The following is an 18,518-nucleotide window of genomic DNA, read 5'->3' as shown; positions in this document are numbered from 1 at the left end:
TTTTTCATTAAAGTTGTTTCACCCAGAATCTGTCGACATTTGTGATATTAGTTTTATTTGTTCAGAGGAAAATGTGAACTATGATTTGAACAGGGGTTATAAAAAAAGAAAAGAGCGGTCTCTCCCATAAGCTGCTCACGCAATTACGTAGGCCAATTTAACACTGATGGTGGGTTTTTCTTCACTTAAAATCTTCAAATATTTGTTGTTTTTTTTAAAAAAGTAGTTCTTACAGCTAAAGGCAGCAGTCAGGTATTATTCTTTTATCTGATCAGGATTAGAAACTGCATGTCAGAATAAAAGAAGACCTTCAACCTGAATATGGACAATATATGGACAAAAATAAAAAGCAGGATTAAATCGAGTGTGTTTAACATTTTTTTATTCCAAAAAAAGGATAAAATTACAGTACAGTTAAAGTTTCACAGAGGAATACACAGATGAAATAAGAATGTTTATTAATGCACAGAAACCATTTATATCATCCTAGGCACCAGAAAATGTAAACATGTGGGAAATAAACCTGGAGGACTCGGAATGTTGTTCCCACTAACAACAGAGAGGCGAGAGAGAGCTACAGTTATTGCGTGACAGGATGAGCAAAAGTCGCAGAACCCATCAGGTGGGTGTCGGCACACTTTGTCCCTTGTCCTGCCAGTTTAGCCCTCTCCAGGTTTATTTCCTTCAGAATGTGCTTCTCTTGTACCACACGCAACATGAACACGACAGCAAAGTCTGTAACGGCGCCCGTACGGCGGTCACAGCGCTACACACGAAGGGCGACACATTTGTCCAGTTTAAGACTCATAAAAGACGGAGAGAAAAATCTACCCTGCAGTTTAGAGTCCGTCAATATCTGAGATGAAGCCATAAAACAAAATTACTGCATGAATTACTCCAGTTGGAAAAAAAAAAAAAAAAACCACCTCAAAACTAAATCATCTACTTTGTGGCTAAATGTAGCCCTTTGACACCCACAGCTGAAGATGGGCGTCAGAGCGTCTGCTCTCAGGCGTAAATGTGCGCTGACACAGTTGATTCCATATCCTGGGTCAGTTTTTGCCAGGTTCTAGAATCTTGTTGGTTCCTGAGTCACCACGATTCAACCTAAATGATGGTTCTTCAGCGTTCACTCATCCTCCTCACGAGCGTTTCCTGTTCTTAGCGTTAGCCATACGCATCAACTCCGTAAAAATAAGATAAAACTACATATTTACAAATTGTCTGGAGTCCATATTGCACGGCTGTTATCACCGTTTCATGATGGAATGCTGAGTAAAACTGCGCACTGCTATGGGCGTTGTTGTTATGGTGCTGTCGTGTTGTACTGAAAGGGCATTCTGGGTAAAAAGACACCAGCCGCCCTCCTATGGCTCTGGAAAAGGGGACGAGTCACGTGGTGTTTGGATAGATACAGTACTGTTCAGAGGCCTCTCTGCTACCAGACTCTGTTTGGACTACAGAGGGGGGGGCTGTTTCATTATACATGACAGAGACGGGGGAATACCGACGACCACACAAATGTCATATCTACTGCGGCACTTGAAGACTAGTTACTGACTAATGACTAGATTAGACACAGATATGGGACTTACCAGCGGCGTAGGTTTGTGTCAGCTTTAGGGTGCACACCCCTTTAAATGGGCTGGACCGTACCATGACAACAGAGAGCTCAAAGATGCTGCGTTTGATGTCTCAGTCTAGATTTCTTGCATTTTTAACAGCAGTACCACTGATTTAATTGTTTTCTTTGCTATTTTAAAAGTTGTTTCTCCGTCTTTTCTTTCTAACAAACACAAAGACGTGGCGGACGCTCACAAACACCTTACAGCGTGCTTCAGGGACGTGTCTCTGCCATCCAAACCTACGCCCTTGGGTCCAGCAGCTTCGTCGTTGTTCCATTTTAATGTTTTTGTGTCGTTCTTCAGACGATAAATACAGTAATTCCAAGGGGAAAAGCAACAATAAAAAAAGACTGCAAACCAGTCCTGATTCTCTCCGCTTCGCATCGTATATGTTTAGTTTTTTAAAGGAACTGTGGTGAAAGCGTGCCAGGAGAAGGAGGCGGGTGAACCTCCCCCCTACACTGATGTGCGTTGTTTTACCCAGAGGTGTGAGGAGAACCTCTAACTCATCACTTCCACAGCTGAGTGCTGAGGGTCTGGCCGGAGGGCGCGGGAGCGGGCGTGGCCCAGCCACCTGCGGGGGGCCCTGATTGGGCGAAAGTGGCCACGGCTCCACTGCTCACAGCCAATCCCGACATCTGTTGGGTCATCTGAGAACAAAGAGGAAGGGAGAGGGTAAAATGTAAATTAAATGATAAAAAAAGAGGTATTCCTGATGCTTACTTTTTACCATCACCTTGACTGTCTTTCTGTGTCCCTCCCCACTCCACTGCTCCCCCATGACATATTTTATTAATGAACAGTGCTTCTCACTTATCTGCTAATAAGAGAGCTCACACACACACTATTTTTCTGGGTTTTGTATCAGCCCGTGGGGACGTTGGCTCGTGCCCCCTCAGAGGCAGCAGTTTCTAAGTGGGCAGTTCCGCTGAGAGCCCTTCATAGGGAATGTCTCCAGAACCACTTAGAGACCTCCCAGTTGGTCACCTGCTACCTCGAACTGGAGACCATTTTGACACATATGACTGATTGCAAAGAACAGGCATTTTACATTTATCAAGTCTCAAGCCACATTAAGCATACAATTACCAATTACTTTATTTCCATCCAACAACATCATCAGGGATCTCACTAAACTGAAATTATACAACAACCACAGTCTATAATTGATATTTCATTATGCTTCTACAAATGCTGCAAAAAACATTGAGCACTCAAAAGATGCTCATTACTGTGCTTTGGCTGCATTATAAAAAGGATTAAAAACATTTAAATAGAAGCTAACAGAGAGAAAAGAAACATAACGGGACTGTAGAATCACAATGTATACTGTACGAGTTCCTTATGAAACCAGCTCCTCAGTGGCAGGCTATGAATGCTATTGGTATTATGCATGGTATTCTTTGTGCTACCTGGTTCATGTTCCATTGTCCTTGTTGTTGTCCTTGCAGCAGGCTGTATGGGTTCTGTCCTTGGTTAGCCGGCACTGGGGCTTGCTGCTGCATGCCCACATAGCCTCCGTTTGGCAGAGTCCCGCCAGGCATCACACCCCCGCTGGCCGGAAGAGGTCCGCCCATTCCTGGAGGGAAACCCTGTGTGCTGAACTGCATCTGAGGCTGGCCCAAGAACATGCCTGCAGTACAGGACAAAGTTTGGAAGATCAACGATCTGGATTTTTACAGAATTGCCTCACAACTCATGAAGAGGCACCAACGTGAAGGATTTCCATTCTGCACCACTGTTTTATCACTTGTTATTCTGTTGCATTGCAGATAAACAACAGGAGGATAGTCTTTCTATTGATTAGCCTACTTTTACCTGCCTCTGACCTTCCTCTGCACAGTTTCGGATAAGAGAGCACAATTAGGCGGCTGAAAGTCTTCTTCCCCCTCTCAAAATATTAAGACCAACGTGTGAAATGGGCTCCTGCGTGAGCCAGCTTGAGACTCTGCAGACTCCGGTTTTCCTGCTGCAGTGGGACTTGAGTGAAAGCAGCGCAGAGAGACGCTGCAGCTTTCAGCAACACTGACCTTTCATCTACCTTCCCTGTCCTCCATTTTTATGATGTATCATTCCTTTGACATCTCTGGGGGGGGGGCAGGCGTGGGCGTCATCAGAGCACAAACACCCACGTAAGACTCTTCCTCACCTGATGTGCTGTTTTCCACAGCTTACAAATCACCGCTCATGCGGAGTGTTTTCTGTGCAGAGAGACCTTTCAATTCCATTTAAATAGCAGGAACATATGCTTGCATGATGAAATAGCCCCGGTTCTGAAGCATGCCTGCCTTAACAAAATGTCTCTGACAGCATCTATAGAATAATTAGAGTGCAAGAGAGAGAGACGGCGAGAGAGGAGGGAATAAAGGCTGACAGCTAAACTAGCTGTGTTCACAAGGTGTGATTGAATGAGTTCTCCACGAGGGTGTGACACATGGACCTGCTGCAGAAAAGCAGACCTGGGAAATGAATGAGGTTCTGGAAGGGCACACTAGCCCACGGGCCAGTGTCAATGCAGGAATTAGGTTTTCCATTAAGGGCAGGGTTGTGCACCAAACCCCATCCATCTGCATTCTTGGCTCATGAACATGGTGCTGCTGGCCCAGCGTACTCTAAGGTGAAATGACTCGATGGTGCCAACAGAATTCTGTATTTATAGTATTTATGGTAATAAAGAGTCAGTCCCATTTAACGCTGGAGGAAACAAAATTCTTCTCTTTCATGTCACGGTACCACATCGACCTTGCACATGTGGAGATAGAGCATAAGGACGCAGCTGCATGGACGTTTGGTGTAATTATTTATGCTTTATCTGTACAAAGTTACTGAATAAGTGACAAATTCAGGCGACAGAGGGTTAGCAAGATACCACTTGCTCGTGCACGTACGCGTGCGCGTGTGTGTGTGTGTGTCACCTTGTCCTGCAGCAGGCTGCTGCTGGTTCTGACTGCCCACTGGGCTGCTGGCGTACAGTGACAGGATGGAATCTTTAGACAAAAGCTTCTTCTGCTCCGTCTTGTTGGCGGTGGAGGACGAGGTGGCTGAGGAGGTGCAGGGGTCCGCCTGTGGAGGTGCTGCGCTGGGACCAGACTGTCAGAGAAGGAACACAAAGACTGCTCTGAAATGTGCACAGCTTTGCAGCTTACGGCGTATAAGATACAACCTTCAGCGTGCACGAATGGAGCAGTACGTGGCTGGATAGAAGAAGCTAAGTGAAGGCAGACATCAGACACAGAGCAGGTTTCAATCCGAAATTATGAAGCCTGAAGAACTGCGCAAACAAATGTTACCTGACATTCAGTAAGGGACACAAATATTAAACATTGACACTGATAAAAAGAGACACAACGAAGAGACAAAGACAAGGTGATAATGACAAAGAGTCAAGAGTCCCTATTTAAAACCTTAAGAGACAGTTCACTGATGATGAAGTGAAAATATTAATGTGATGCGTGCGACACCAAGGAAGAATACACATTCATCAATGCTTTGTTCTAATATCATCCATTTTTTACCTCAGTGGTCACAAAACAGTGAGCTGTGCGGAGCTTGACTATCACAGACAGACACAAATTTAACATTCGAGTGTGTGCAGCGTGCACACAAAGAGCTTTGTGAGTGTTCAGCTGCTTAGCAGGCAGTGCTGCTCCCCTGCATCTGTGTTGACTTCTTTTGACTGGAGGACAGGGTGGGAGGAGGAGGGGGGGGGGGGGTGGAAGGCAAAAATGGAAACAAGTCAATGAAATGTAAGCAGAAATGAAGAAGAGGAGGGTCAGGCGGGGAGGGTGAGGAGGGGCAACGATAAGAGAAGTGGTTAAAGTGACTCAGGTATTGATGCAGCCGTGATGGAGTTTTCATCTTGACTTCATGGATTTTAACGCAACATCATCTAAAAAAAAGAAGCTAGTCTAAAAGCTTAAAGAACTTGAAACTCTGGTGTTCAGCCCTCTCTGAGGGACGAGAGGAAGTAGAAGGTCAGCTGACCCCAATGACCTTGATAAGCTTTAAAAGTCCGAGACGGTGCAGAGGAGCCCACTGACAACGGATGGCAATAAAACCCAATCAGGAAGCTAAGCCCCTCTGCGGCAAAGCTTTTTTGGAAAAGATAAGAAAAAATATTACAGGAAAAGAAACACTGCAGTCACCTTCACTTGCTTCCTTCTTCAAAATAAACTCTTGCAGAATGGATCCACTGACATAAAATACTAAAATACCTTTATGAACAGTTCCATTTCCAGTAATCATCCCATGGAAATCATCTATTAACCATGCTGCAGAGGAGACGGACACCTGCTCCACACTGGCACGCATGTCCTTTGCAACGTTTGGCAAGAGTGTAATTTCTTAAGACTTAACATTTACTAATTGGCCTTTAACTTGCTCCACCATTTGTGACTGCCGGGCTCTCCGGGAGGCTCCGCTCCCTTTGCACTGAAGGAGGCAGCTCTGGTGCCAAACTCAGAAACTGGTGGCATGAAAAGTTGGAGGAGAGATCAGTCTATCCTCGCTGCAGAAGGATAAGAGATCCGACCAGAATCATGTGCACGTCTATTCTTCTTTGTCCTTCTGTGCTGAGAAGGACAAAACACAGAGACACACACACGCACTCACACTGCCTGAATAGTGCGTAATGTGTTGAGGAGCTCCTAGCAGCACATGGGCTGATAGAAAGCCTCTTCAACAAGGCTCCATTCTTCACAGCCAATGTTTGTGTTGATGGGCGCATGCAGAGCTCTGAATTACCACTGACAGCCTTTTCCTCACCGTTACTCTACACACGCGCGTACGCACGCACGCACACACATAGACACACACACACATCTTTCTCCCAATAGCTTTCCATTACTGTTTGAAACACTCATGCACTCCCCTCTGACGGACCATCTGTGTATTTTAAATCCATCCAGGTCGGTTTCTCCCTCCCTCTGTGGGAAAGAGGGTTCGATTTAGATGTATCTGGCTGTATCTGAACTGCCCCTTTTGGTGAATTTTAGCTCCATTTAAGAATTTTAGTAGGACAAAAAGTGCACAAGGCAAGAGAGAGGGTGGACAAAAGTGTGTGAGAGAGAGAGAGAGAGAGAGGACATCAAAAGATGTGAATCTGTGATATGAGTGGAGGGAAAATGTCCGTCATTGCATTTTTGTAATTGAAGCACTCAAAGGTGGGTGCTCCACAGTGCTAGCTAATAGCTGCACAAATCAGTGGTTGCCAGTTTGCTCTTTCCTCCTGCACCCAACTAATTGCAGCTGTAATGCACGAGCCGCCTGCCGAATCACAAATTCTGCCTTCGGTGTGTGTCCGCGGGCGTATTACGAAGGGAAAAGTCACCTGAATATACCAATAATGCGGCTGAATAATTAGAATTTGAAGCCGACTTTCTTGCTTCCATGCACAAATCCATCCCTCCAGGGGGAAAAACGTGGTTCGGTTGTGTGATGGTGGCTGTAGAGCTGAGCTAATTATTATTACCACGTCACATTCCTTTCAACTGATGTGATGGATACAGAATTTATTCAGCAAAACAGGATACGAGGGTGTTACTACGGCTGCTTTTCACCCACTGATGTAAATTCTTTGAAAATGCTGCTGGAAAAATGACTCTGGATGTAATCGACTCCACCTGCTGAGCCAGAAGGCAGCATAGACGCTGGATCCACACACAGAACAAGAAAATCCATCAAGGCATAAAGAAGGTGTTCAAAGCTCGCTCTTCAACACTATCTCAAACACACAAAACAGCAAAGGTCGGGCTGCTGCTGTTGCATTGGACACAAAGAAGCCGAGGTTCATTCACCGTTCCGCGTTCTGTGCAAAGGGATCTTTTCAGACACAGATTTCTGCATATATTTGTTCATAACTTGCATCAATAATGAGGCTCAGAACAAATAAAAGACCGAGGAGAAACGATGTTAAAGCGGGCAATAGGAAGAACATTTTCTAATAGCTGCTTTGTTCAATCACACATTTATATACTTTAGAGCGGTTGGTTGGAGTCCCCCAAGAAAAATCATGCAAACATGAGGAATCCCAACTGAGAAACACCCCAAGGCAAACCCAGAAGCTCCTTATTGAAAGACTTAGAGCACGAAGGTCTGTGTGATATACTTCTGAACTGAAGCATGTGCTTCACCTGACTAGAAAGGACATGCAGAGAGGAAAAAGAACAGAGGTCTGGAGCAGAGCAGCAGAGAAGGACAAGATGGAGGTGAATTCAGAGGGTGGAGTGAATACAGTGGGAAGAGGAGGAAGCCTGGAATTCCAGAAATGATGGTTCTTTGTGCCTGGATCCAGGGGTCAGGGTTATACCTTTAGCTGTGAGGGTTAGGGTGAGGGAATGTATTAGGACAATGAGATGATGGAATCCTCAGAGCGTGTGTGTGTGTGTGTGTGTGTGTGTGTGTGTGTGTGTGTGCGCGTGTGTGTGTGTGTGTGTGTGTGTGTGTGTGTGTGTGTGTGTGTGTGTGTGTGTGTGTGTGTGTGTGTGTGTGTGTGTGTGTGTGTGTGTGTGTGTGTGTGTGTGTACCTGAGCTTGCTGTGTGTTGTTGGATGAAGGCAGGGGGTTGGAGACCATTGGTCCAAAGATGTCCAGCTCTTCACAGATCGGAGCAGCACCACCCAAACCTTCTGGGGCGTCTAACAGAGAGAAAAATAAACTCTTTTTTTTTTTTAAATATATTGATGTTTAGTATTTTCATTCAGCCTGATGCCATCTCTGTAAGATGGATTCATTTCCTCTTTATTAAGTTTGTGTACACATTTATGTAAAAGGATGACACGGATTAAGATTCTTCATGGTAATAATCCCATTTGAAAACACTCACACTAAAATTCTGAGATTTAGGAACCTTTTAGAACCTCTGGAAGTGCTTTAATACACTAAAAAAGATGATTAACAATCACAAGTGCGCAATATGATTTAAAAAAAAAAAAGCTTCAAAACTGCTAACAGCTAATATTTGACTGGCAAAGCTCAGTAAACAAAATACAAAGAACGAAGCAGATTATGTAAAAAGAGAGTTTTATTTTTGTTACCAGTAATCTAAGATCCACTGCAAAAGAAAACACCAGCCAATAAAACTGACTAGAAACAAATGGCTAAATGAAACCAAAGTAACTAAAACAAAGCCACTTTTTAAGGTTTCGAATGATGTGTGTGAGCAGTACAGGTCATTTATGTAACCATGGTGATGAAATATTTATAGAGAAGCACTCAAGACATACCACCTTTAACCTGAGTCAAGGTAGAAGAAAAACATTAGTGCAGAAAGGCAACCGTCATGAACAAAGTAAAGTATAATTATAATTCTCCTGTGCTCCACATCAGTCAGGACTGCTCTTAATCCATCTGGAGATTTCATTTTGCCTCTTTTGTTTAGCTAATCCACTGTGAGAATAGCTGTGAAGTGTTTGATGAATAGATGGAAATGACATCTGAGGTTATTACTCAAGAGGCCAACGTGAGTGGCAGATGTGACTGTGATGCTCTTGGCAAAAACTGAGGGGAAAAGTACTATAAATAACAACAATTTCACGTACGTCAATCTCAAAATCATCACGCAGAAAACCTTCTTCTCCAACTCATCCAGCCTGGGATGGTAAGAAGAGGCCCATCTTCACCACCACCATCATCATGGAGGGTGATGTTCCCACCACCCTTCATCACTCAATTGAGCCACTTCTTGAAAACACTCAATGTCACCTTGGAAACGCACCACCAGTTCAGGCGGGAGGGGTGTTTTATTAAAACCAGTGAATTACTTTGTCCCAAGTACACACACACACATTGTATTTCTATCTTTGTGAGGACATTGATGAACATAATACATTGGCCAGCCCATTACAAAAATCACCACCTTACCCGAACCCTAAGCTCAATCTCCGGGTGCTCAAACAGTCCTTTGAAATCGTCTTCATAGTGTTTCTTTCAATGTGAGCTGGAGTCATCTAGTGTGTGACGGTGGAACGCAGATTGTGTGCAAATGTAATCATTTGCAGATTTAAATAATGTAATTTCCACAGTGAAGCAGATTCGCTGCGTGGACGGGCTGCATATCACGGTTTTAATAGCTGTGCTCGAATTACACACGTCCCCCGAGTTTGACAAGAAATATAATCAAGCTATATTGTTTCTAAACCATTACTTTTTCCTCCAAACATTATGACAGGTATTATGTACAAGTGTGTGTCTTCATTCTTCTTTCATTTCAAAGATAAATCCCCATTTTCTCAGCTTTGGTGGGTGTTCTCTTCCACTGACACAAGTATTACATTTAAATGCATCTGAGCGATGATGGCGATGACAGAGGGACAGTTCTCTGTGGCAAGTGTCCTTGTTTACCTTTGCTGAGCCCTTAATTTCATGCGGCGTCTCTGACAATGAGATTAACAAGGTCAAGTCCTCAATTAGACTAATGTCATCTACAAAATCAGACATTACAACAGTGAATACAAAGGCAAGGACCTGCAGACAGAACAACTGAGCTGCAAACTGTCATATCCTTTTACTTTAGGCCCAGTTTGATGACATTAGGATCACTCTTCATTCAGGCACTGACAACACAGCTGGATAGCCAAAGAAAAGGGAAACATCAGCTGCACAGCGCTGAGTGTATAAAATATTGCAGAGCCCCAGCATTAATATGAATGTTAGGGTGGGCCGTTGCCACGGTTCCTTCCTAGTTACCACTGTGCAGAAGATACTAGAAGGAAATCCAGCCAGTTCACAGTGGATATTTGGTGTTCTTATTTGTTTCCGATGCTAGCTAGCTAGCGTTAGGGTAAAAATGCCAGGAGGCTGGTTAAAAAAAAAAAGAAAAAACTTTTTTTTGCACACAAAGAAAATGGGAGATTATTGAGAGCTAAAGCAAAAACTGACTGAGAATAATGACACATTCTGAACACCCACATCGCAATTCAGTGTTTTTTTTCCCGGGACACAGAAGCAGAGGTGCAGCTCCAGATGAGAAACAATCCCTCTAATTCTCTGGATGTTTGTCAACCCAGCATAATGCCAGGGGGGCCTGAACTGAAAGCCGTGGAAAAAACATGGGGGAGAGGGGGAAAAAAGAGGTTCTCCAGGGAATTTGGTATAAAGTAGCATTTGATCTTGCATCCATGATAAAAAGGCTCTGATCATACAAAATGCTGAAATTTGAATAACTTTCAGAAAAATTATGCTTGAAAAATAGATTTTTACCATCACATTTTTACATTCAGACCAGCTGTGATTGTGCTCAGTGAGTCAAGTTAAATTTAGGAATAAACAGTAGACAGAAGCTCTTCTTCCATTTTGGAGTAACCGGAGACGTGGGGGGATGGACAGAGTAATGGGGAAGATGTGGGAGTGCTGAAGGCATACTGCCACGTATCTGACTTATTGATTATGTGTGAAATCTCATCCACTCAACAAGGCTGCAAGGTGTGTAGTGCTGGTTATTTATAGTTGGTGTCCACACACTCTCTCTCTCCTTTCTTGGCTGCAGTTGGGAACATTGATCATTGTTGTATCCACTGGCTTTATTCTGTCAGCACCGATTAGCCTCACTGGGGTCTAATATGTTACAGTCCTCCTTTTAAGGGAGGAGCACGGAGATTGCATATTACGTATTTATGGGGAAAACCTTCAGCAGGCTCTGCTGTTGTGTTTTTAGCACTGGAGGTCAATAAGCATTGAGCAGAATATCCTGAGAACTCCAAATGTCAGAGGTCCGAGTGCAGACTCTGACCTTTGTTGAATGTCATATCCACTGTGCATTTAATCCCAGCACCTATCCCGATGGTTTATTCTCTCAGAACAGACTCCATTGAAATGTGCTGCTTCAGATCATCTAAAAGGTGATTTTCTTGTTATCTAATGACAAAAAACGCTGTTAGGATGTGAACGCTCACACAGGACCCGACTATGCTGTTCATACTGTCAAGTAGACTCCAGGGATCAGGACCACCAGCACTCACCAGTGAACAAACAGGCAGCATGACATTTGTTTTTGTCTCCATTAGGTTTTATCTCAGCTCCTGGACAAATAAAAACGGTCCAGAACCCATGCTTGCCCTGAGCAGTTTTTAGAAATAGATCGCTTATTGAGTCTGGGAGGCGTTGCACAGGTCTTGATGGATGAGAGGATTTGATAGGATGATTGGAGAAACATTCCACCTTTTCTCCATTAAAATCACACACCATCACTTTAGCAGTATCAATCTAAAACAGCATTTTATACTGTACATCTCCAGCAGGGGGGTGGGGGTATAAAAAGCACAGCTTTAATAGCTTTAATAGCGATAATAACATAGGTCTGATCGTGTCTTACCAAGGCTGAGCAGGTCCACCGCCAGCTCTGAGCTCTTATTGGGACTAGCTCGACACTCCGATGCCTGAAAACACCAAAAAAGAAAGAGGTTAATAAAGGACACTTGATCGTAACATCCATCTTGCTCCAGCCCTTTTGACTGGACAAAGCTGATATTTTTGTCTTGTCAGTTTACAAATGGAGGAAGAGATTGAGGCTGAACCACAATCTGAGTTGAAATCCAGGATGCTTTGTTGATTATTTCTGTTCCACCTGAACTGACAACAAAGAGAAACCCATCAAAAGGTGACCGGGTCTCTCCCAGCAACCACCTCTGCCTGCCGTTTGTTTGATACCGACCGTACGTGTAGACACTCGACAGCAGAGCCCACATAAGAGTCGAACCTCTCCATTGGCCCGATGTACGGCCCTTCCTTTATTTAGCTGCTCTCTCAAACAGCAGGTTTATTTTTCTGTTCAACGCTAACAGAGATCTCATTCTGTCCTCGTTCTAGTGCTGCATAACAAAATCATGTAAACACACAAAAATAGAAAGAGAACTCATTGATGTTGATTATGGATGAAAGGCTTTTTTATACATCGGGCATTACCAAGCTAATACAGCTAATCTCTTACCTGCCCATGAGTGGTGCATATTGACAGATGCAGGAGTGGAAAAAAGTAAAAGTCGGAGGGAAGGTAGAAGACAGGATAATAAAGAGAAATGAATGAGGATGGATGGATTAGAATTAGAGAAGAAACTCTAGAGGAGAGGAGGGTTTATAAAAGTTCCACACGTGGGATACGGGAGATCTACACTGCTGCTAACAAACCCAATTTCCCACAACAAAAGATCGATGAACCACATTAAATTCAATGTCGTTCCGATCCGAGGCAATGAAAACAATTACCGCGTCCAGGCCTGATTGAGAACGCACAGTGGATGTGTGTTGGGACTGCAGTGCAATCTACAGAGGGAAGGTCATTCGTTTAAAACAGTAACAGGATGGTTTATGCCAAGTTCACACAGACAGAGAGAGAGAGTTGGTGTCCAACTGATGATAAGACACAAGACTTTTCCTTTAGGTGTGGTGAGAAGCTCAATCTAAGACAATACATGTTAAGCATAATTCTTTAATGCTATACTCTCAATTGCTTCTCTGAAACGACGTCCCTCAATGTCACTTTTCATCCAAAAATCCTCTTCCAGGGTGTCCATATAGACATGGTGTCAATATTCTTCTCAGATTCTGGCTGTGTGGAAGACAATGACTGATGCAAGCTGACAGACAGCGACTGAGGTCATTTTTGTTTGAAAAGAGAATTGTAACTGGAGCTGAGGCCGCCGATCAATAACCACCCACGCACGTGCTGCTGCCGCCCCTTTATTTCAGCAGGTTAAAATGTTGGTGATGAAATCCTCCAATGAATCCCATGGCATCCAGAAAGAATTGCATGGACCTTTAATTCAGAACCACCCGGTGGCAGAAATATTAGTTTTTCAGTATAAAATCTTTTTTTAACGAGTTTTTTTTTTAGAGTGAGAGAGAACGTGTGAGAGAAAGTTCCCTGGTACCTTGCCTATATCAGCTAACCTGGTGAGGTCGGACAACCAATATACAAAGTGATTAAAACTGTAGACCAGAAGGTTTTACCATTTGGACTAAAATCAGTCCTGATTACAAGACAGAGATCATTGGAGTCATTATAAACTTTAAATTACATATAACAAAAGTTTGGCATGAACCAGTATATACATCTATTATACATGCATATTTTCCTAATATAGCAGATATATCATATCTGAATTAATAGCATAATTATTCAGTATGTTTTTGGGGAAATGTAAATGAGCTAACATGACAAGAATTATAGGTACAAATGTCAAATTATGGTGAATTGTCACACTGTGCAACATAATTCAAGGCGTGCTTATAATGAGAACTTCTTTTATTTAAGAGAGTTGGGACTTTTGAAGAATGGATCTTTTTCCCCTCCCAGCTCATGAACATTTTTACATTTCAAACGGGCAGAATTCTACATAAAAGACTGATCAATATTGGAGAGAGCATTGAGAGGTGAAGAATTAATCAAAACGGGGAAGCCAGTTGCCAGAAATGGTAATACTGTATATAAATATTCATCAAGCGCATGGAGCTGGACCCAAGATCCCTCGGGTACCTGTGGCATTCTAATTACCCCAAAGCCCGAGATAATGTGATTATAAATGGGGTTGGTGAAAAGATAAGCCCCAGTTTGAAAGGGGACAGCCACTCCTGGAGCCGACATACTTTTTTTTTTTTAGTTCCTATTAAGGGGACAGCTGAGTCTGACATGTCAAAAAGAAAACAGCACTTCAAAGCAGATCAGGTTGGGCTGTAGCTCTCAAGAACCTTGTGCAACCTTGTAAATGTTCGAGGATGAAAAAAGAGAGAGATGCTTGATCACATGATGCTAAACTAAGAACCAGGAAGACCCCAGGCTGCAGGAAGACACACGTGAATTCAACAGATTAAGAACAATTCATAGAAACTGTTTCTGGAACCACTTGCACATGAAAGTTTGATCCCTGGCAGCTTAGTTTCATTTACTTGAACCTAGGGTGCAGATAGAAAACTGGCATGCACATAAAAATATACGATACATGTATATACTTAAGGTAACTAATTAAAACAGACTCTTAGAAAGTCCATTTGTTGTCACTGATGCCTCAGATTATAAGGGAAATGACCATAGCCAGTGGTTAAATAATGTACAGGCATTAGTTCAGACATCTAAATTACGGTAACAGCAAAAAGCTCCTGACAGAATTTGGTCATATTTTATCTAAACGCAATGTTCTAACATGAAATAACTCATCACGCTGCAGGACAAATCTTTCAGTCATATTTTAAAGAATTATCTTCCAAGTGTAAATAGCTTGGATTGATCTTTTTCCTCCAAAAGATCTTTCTCCAGATTTCCTCAAAACAGTCATCCCTTCAACTAAACGTTAATTCCAGAAACAATTCCACTGAAGATCATGATAATGCCACGTATAGCAGCAAGAAAAATACCCAAAAACAACTAGCAGTGTCAACACTCATGAGCATGGACACAAAAACCCCAGCCTCTTCATAGAGGTTGGCAACCCACTAAGACAGTATTTCAATACCGTATTCTTTAGCAGGAACACACTGTCTTCCTTGGCATGTATGAGGCAGATGAAACAAACATCTTTCATCCTCTGAGGAGAACCACAATGAGTACAAAGAGCTCTACAAGGGAAAATAGTGTGGAAGGAGACAAGTGAGAGATGGGGGCTGCAAATTGGCGTGCAACAGCCACCACATGCGGGTAAGGAAGTGGATGAGAAGAGAATAAACATGGGGATGATGGTGAGATGAGCCAGCAGCAGTAGGGCTGCAGCATTCAAACCAACTCGTCCTCCGAGTCCGATGCGTGGCAGTCAGGCCGGGTTTTTTCTTACCGGATAGATATGAGAGAACCCACCCCTAGTGCACATAGTCATTGTGAAAAGTAGTGAACAAGTGATGCTCCACAACCAGCAATATATCCCATCATCCTTTGTGGACATGACGCAAATTACGAATTAATAAATTAAATAATGACATAATAGTACCAGAACAAACAAATGACCAGTGAGTGTTTTACATTGAAATTACATTTATTAAATCTTTAGAAAAAAAATGTAATTATTCAACCGGCGCCGACGTCAATCTGGTAGGTATTTGTTATTCAATGTTGTGACAGTTTGCAGCACCACGGCTGAGCGTCCTAAAGTGGAATTCCAGTTTATTGGTGAAGGAATTGACTGAAGCCAACTCCCTTTGTAGTCAGTAGTGAAACGGGAACAAGTATTTCAGACACAGCCCCACTTCCTGGGGTCCTGGTAGGACAGAAAACCAGGCCTGACTGTGACACTCGTGGGACTGGGTCGCCTGCCCCGATGGGTAATATCTGTTCTAGATACTATTACAGAAGTGCACGAGTACAATATGCAGAATTAGACAACGTCAGTAGTTTTTGTCACGCTGAGAGCTACACGGGATAAAAGGAAATAATGAAACAGCTCTTGGCTGACAGGTGGTCACATTAGGCCACTATACAAGAGGAGGAAAAAGGAATACGTGATGCCACCTTGGATCGTTGGTCGACAGAAGTAACACAAATTAACGAAGGCTGAAGAGGAACATGAGAAGGACAAGGAGGAGGAAGAGGTTGACAAAGACAGAGCATAAAGAACGATAGCATAATAGCTAATGACCTGAAAGAGAAACAAAGGAAGTGAAGAGATGACAAGAGATGAGAGATTAGGAGACACAGTTGGAAGAAAAGGGAAAAGGGGCTAGATGCCAAGTGTGTGCATGTGTGTCCTTGTGTGTGTTTGTGAGGTAGAGGGTCTGTTGGGGACTTTCAAGTATGCTGGACTGCTGCAGTTCTGCACCATTCAACACGATCTGTCACTCAGCTGGTGGCATGGACACACACGCACACGCACACGCACACACGCACACACACACACACACACACACACACACACACACACACACACACACACACACACACACACACACACTTGTCTGCTTCAAGAAGGCTGTGGCCTGACAGCTGATGCGTGACGAGGCTGGTCAGGAAAAGAATACATAATTAAATTAAAACACTGGCAGCTATCTTACAAACACACACAGACCGAAACCAAGTCAAAGTGTATCTTAAAGGTGTTTTAAAAAGTGAATTTTATCAATACAGTAGAGCCTCTCTTACACAGTGAAGCAGGCACAGGGAATTCATATGCAGGAGTGAGGATGCACACGCAATGCTGAGACTGCTTTGGCTTTGAGGAACTGGATTTGATATCCACACACAGAAGAAACCACAAAAGATTCAACAGGATACACACTGGATTAGCTTTCTGCAGCTAACATTTGTGAATACAGTAAAAGCAATTTAGTGGGAACAAAAAGAAAGTTCCATGAGCTTACAACCTTTAGAGGCCAGAGTTGTGCCAGTGCGTCTCTGTGGGTATTTTCCTCACTGCCTGCTTGTAGACTGTTCCAGCTGAATGAACCCCTTACATTTATGAAGTTCTATGTATGGTGCCCCATCAACCAAAACCCATTGTTTGAATTCAAAAGATCTGCACAACAGCTCACAGTTGCTCGCTGCCTGCAACATTTACTGATTGCCATCAAACCAAAGACTTTATGGATCATCTCCTTCACATATATCATCAGGGCCTCGACACAAATCCACGGCTTGCAATAAATCTGCTGTATGGTATATTTTGGAGCTCTGTAAATGCCATCCAGCTGAAGGGGTACGGCTGGCGGTGTCCGTGCTGCATATCTGCAGCGCTGAAGATGGATACAAGTGAGATTGTGAGGATTTATGTGACTCCACGTGCGTTGGTTTTCTCAGGATCGGGCTATGTGCTTTCCCTCCGAGCAGGAGAGCCAGACTATTGATCGGCCACCTTGTGGCTACGACATTGACCATCTGACAGAACCTCGTGCATATGTGTGTGTGCGCATCTAATGTTATTAGTCACAGAAGGCTGCTCCTTTCACCGTCCTTCACACCGTCCGTTCATGGAAACTCCCGTCAACCACAAATAAGCTGTAGCTGCTGCAACTGCTGCTCGCGTGTTTGTGTCAAATCTAATCACTGGAACCTTTCAGAGCCCAACTCAGTCCAGATGCACAGAGCAGCGAGCGATAACACACTGAAATCTCTGCGCCGACTGAACAGGGGAGCACACAATAGCGCGTGCACACCCCCGTGCATGCGGTCCTTTATTTCTGTCTCCAACAAAGGGGAGCGCCAGTGTTTTCCATGGAGCAAGACAGACTCTCTTTGATAATTTATTCATGGGCTGAAATAAAAAGACAACATGTGCCTGATGGGATGACAGAGATATAATGTTTGCACAGGGAGAGAAAGGAGAGAGAGAGAGGAAGAGGGGGAGAGAGAGGAAGAGGGGGAGAGAAAGGAGAGAGAGAGGAAGAGGGGGAGAGAAAGGAAGAGGGGGAGAGAAAGGAGAGAGAGGAAGAGGGGGAGAGAGAGGGAGAGAGAGGTGGAAATAAACGGAAGGTGAGCAGAGATTGACGATCACAAAAATTTTGAAGAATTGAAAGAATAAAAAGCAATTGTCACTTGATCTGTTTATTACACCTTATCTGGCAGAGCTATTATAATTAAGTATACAAAGCACATACTTTCAACTGCTAATATCCTGCATTTTCTATGTTTCAGCACAAAAAACAAATGAAAAAGCTGCCAAGGACAATGACGATTGATCATCAGATTGAGACAGAACAGTGGAACAGTAGTTTGCCTCACTGATGTTTTGTCAGTCATGAACAAAAAGTGACAAGGTGTCATTCAAACTGGGATTCCTCTATCGATGTTCAGACCACAGAGAGATCTATTTAATTTTGATCAGGCACGTACCAAAGTCAGAAGCAATTCCACATAAATCAAAAGAAAACACCTAAAATGACCCATTTGTTATGATCAAAAAAGATCACCTTCACGTTATTACTACAAACTGGAACAAAAGCATCAACTTTGGAGACTAGGGTCGAAATTCCCTTCATGTTCAGG

The 18,518-nt window shown here is 43.4% G+C and overlaps 1 protein-coding gene across 3 annotated transcripts in view; it reads right to left on the bottom strand.

Annotated features, from left to right (window-relative positions):
* Positions 1 to 355: 355 nt before the first annotated feature.
* LOC101068224 (stromal membrane-associated protein 1-like) overlaps positions 356 to 18,518 on the bottom strand; it is a 34,570-nt gene continuing 16,407 nt past the window's right edge. For all 3 annotated transcript variants that reach the window (XM_011603166.2, XM_011603165.2, XM_011603167.2), the window contains 5 exons: positions 11,934 to 11,997; positions 8,150 to 8,259; positions 4,541 to 4,715; positions 3,038 to 3,258; positions 356 to 2,275 (listed from right to left, as the gene is read on the bottom strand). In XM_011603166.2, coding sequence (XP_011601468.2) covers positions 2,135 to 2,275; positions 3,038 to 3,258; positions 4,541 to 4,715; positions 8,150 to 8,259; positions 11,934 to 11,997 — 711 coding nt within the window. In that variant the 3' untranslated portion in view covers positions 356 to 2,134. The remainder of the gene's footprint in view (positions 2,276 to 3,037; positions 3,259 to 4,540; positions 4,716 to 8,149; positions 8,260 to 11,933; positions 11,998 to 18,518) is intronic.

The sequence above is a fragment of the Takifugu rubripes genome, chromosome 4 (genome assembly GCF_901000725.2).
Source record: "Takifugu rubripes chromosome 4, fTakRub1.2, whole genome shotgun sequence".
Taxonomy (NCBI): Eukaryota; Metazoa; Chordata; class Actinopteri; order Tetraodontiformes; family Tetraodontidae; genus Takifugu; species Takifugu rubripes.
Note: the sequence above shows the minus strand (reverse complement) of the source record. Positions and strands in the feature narration are given on the sequence as shown.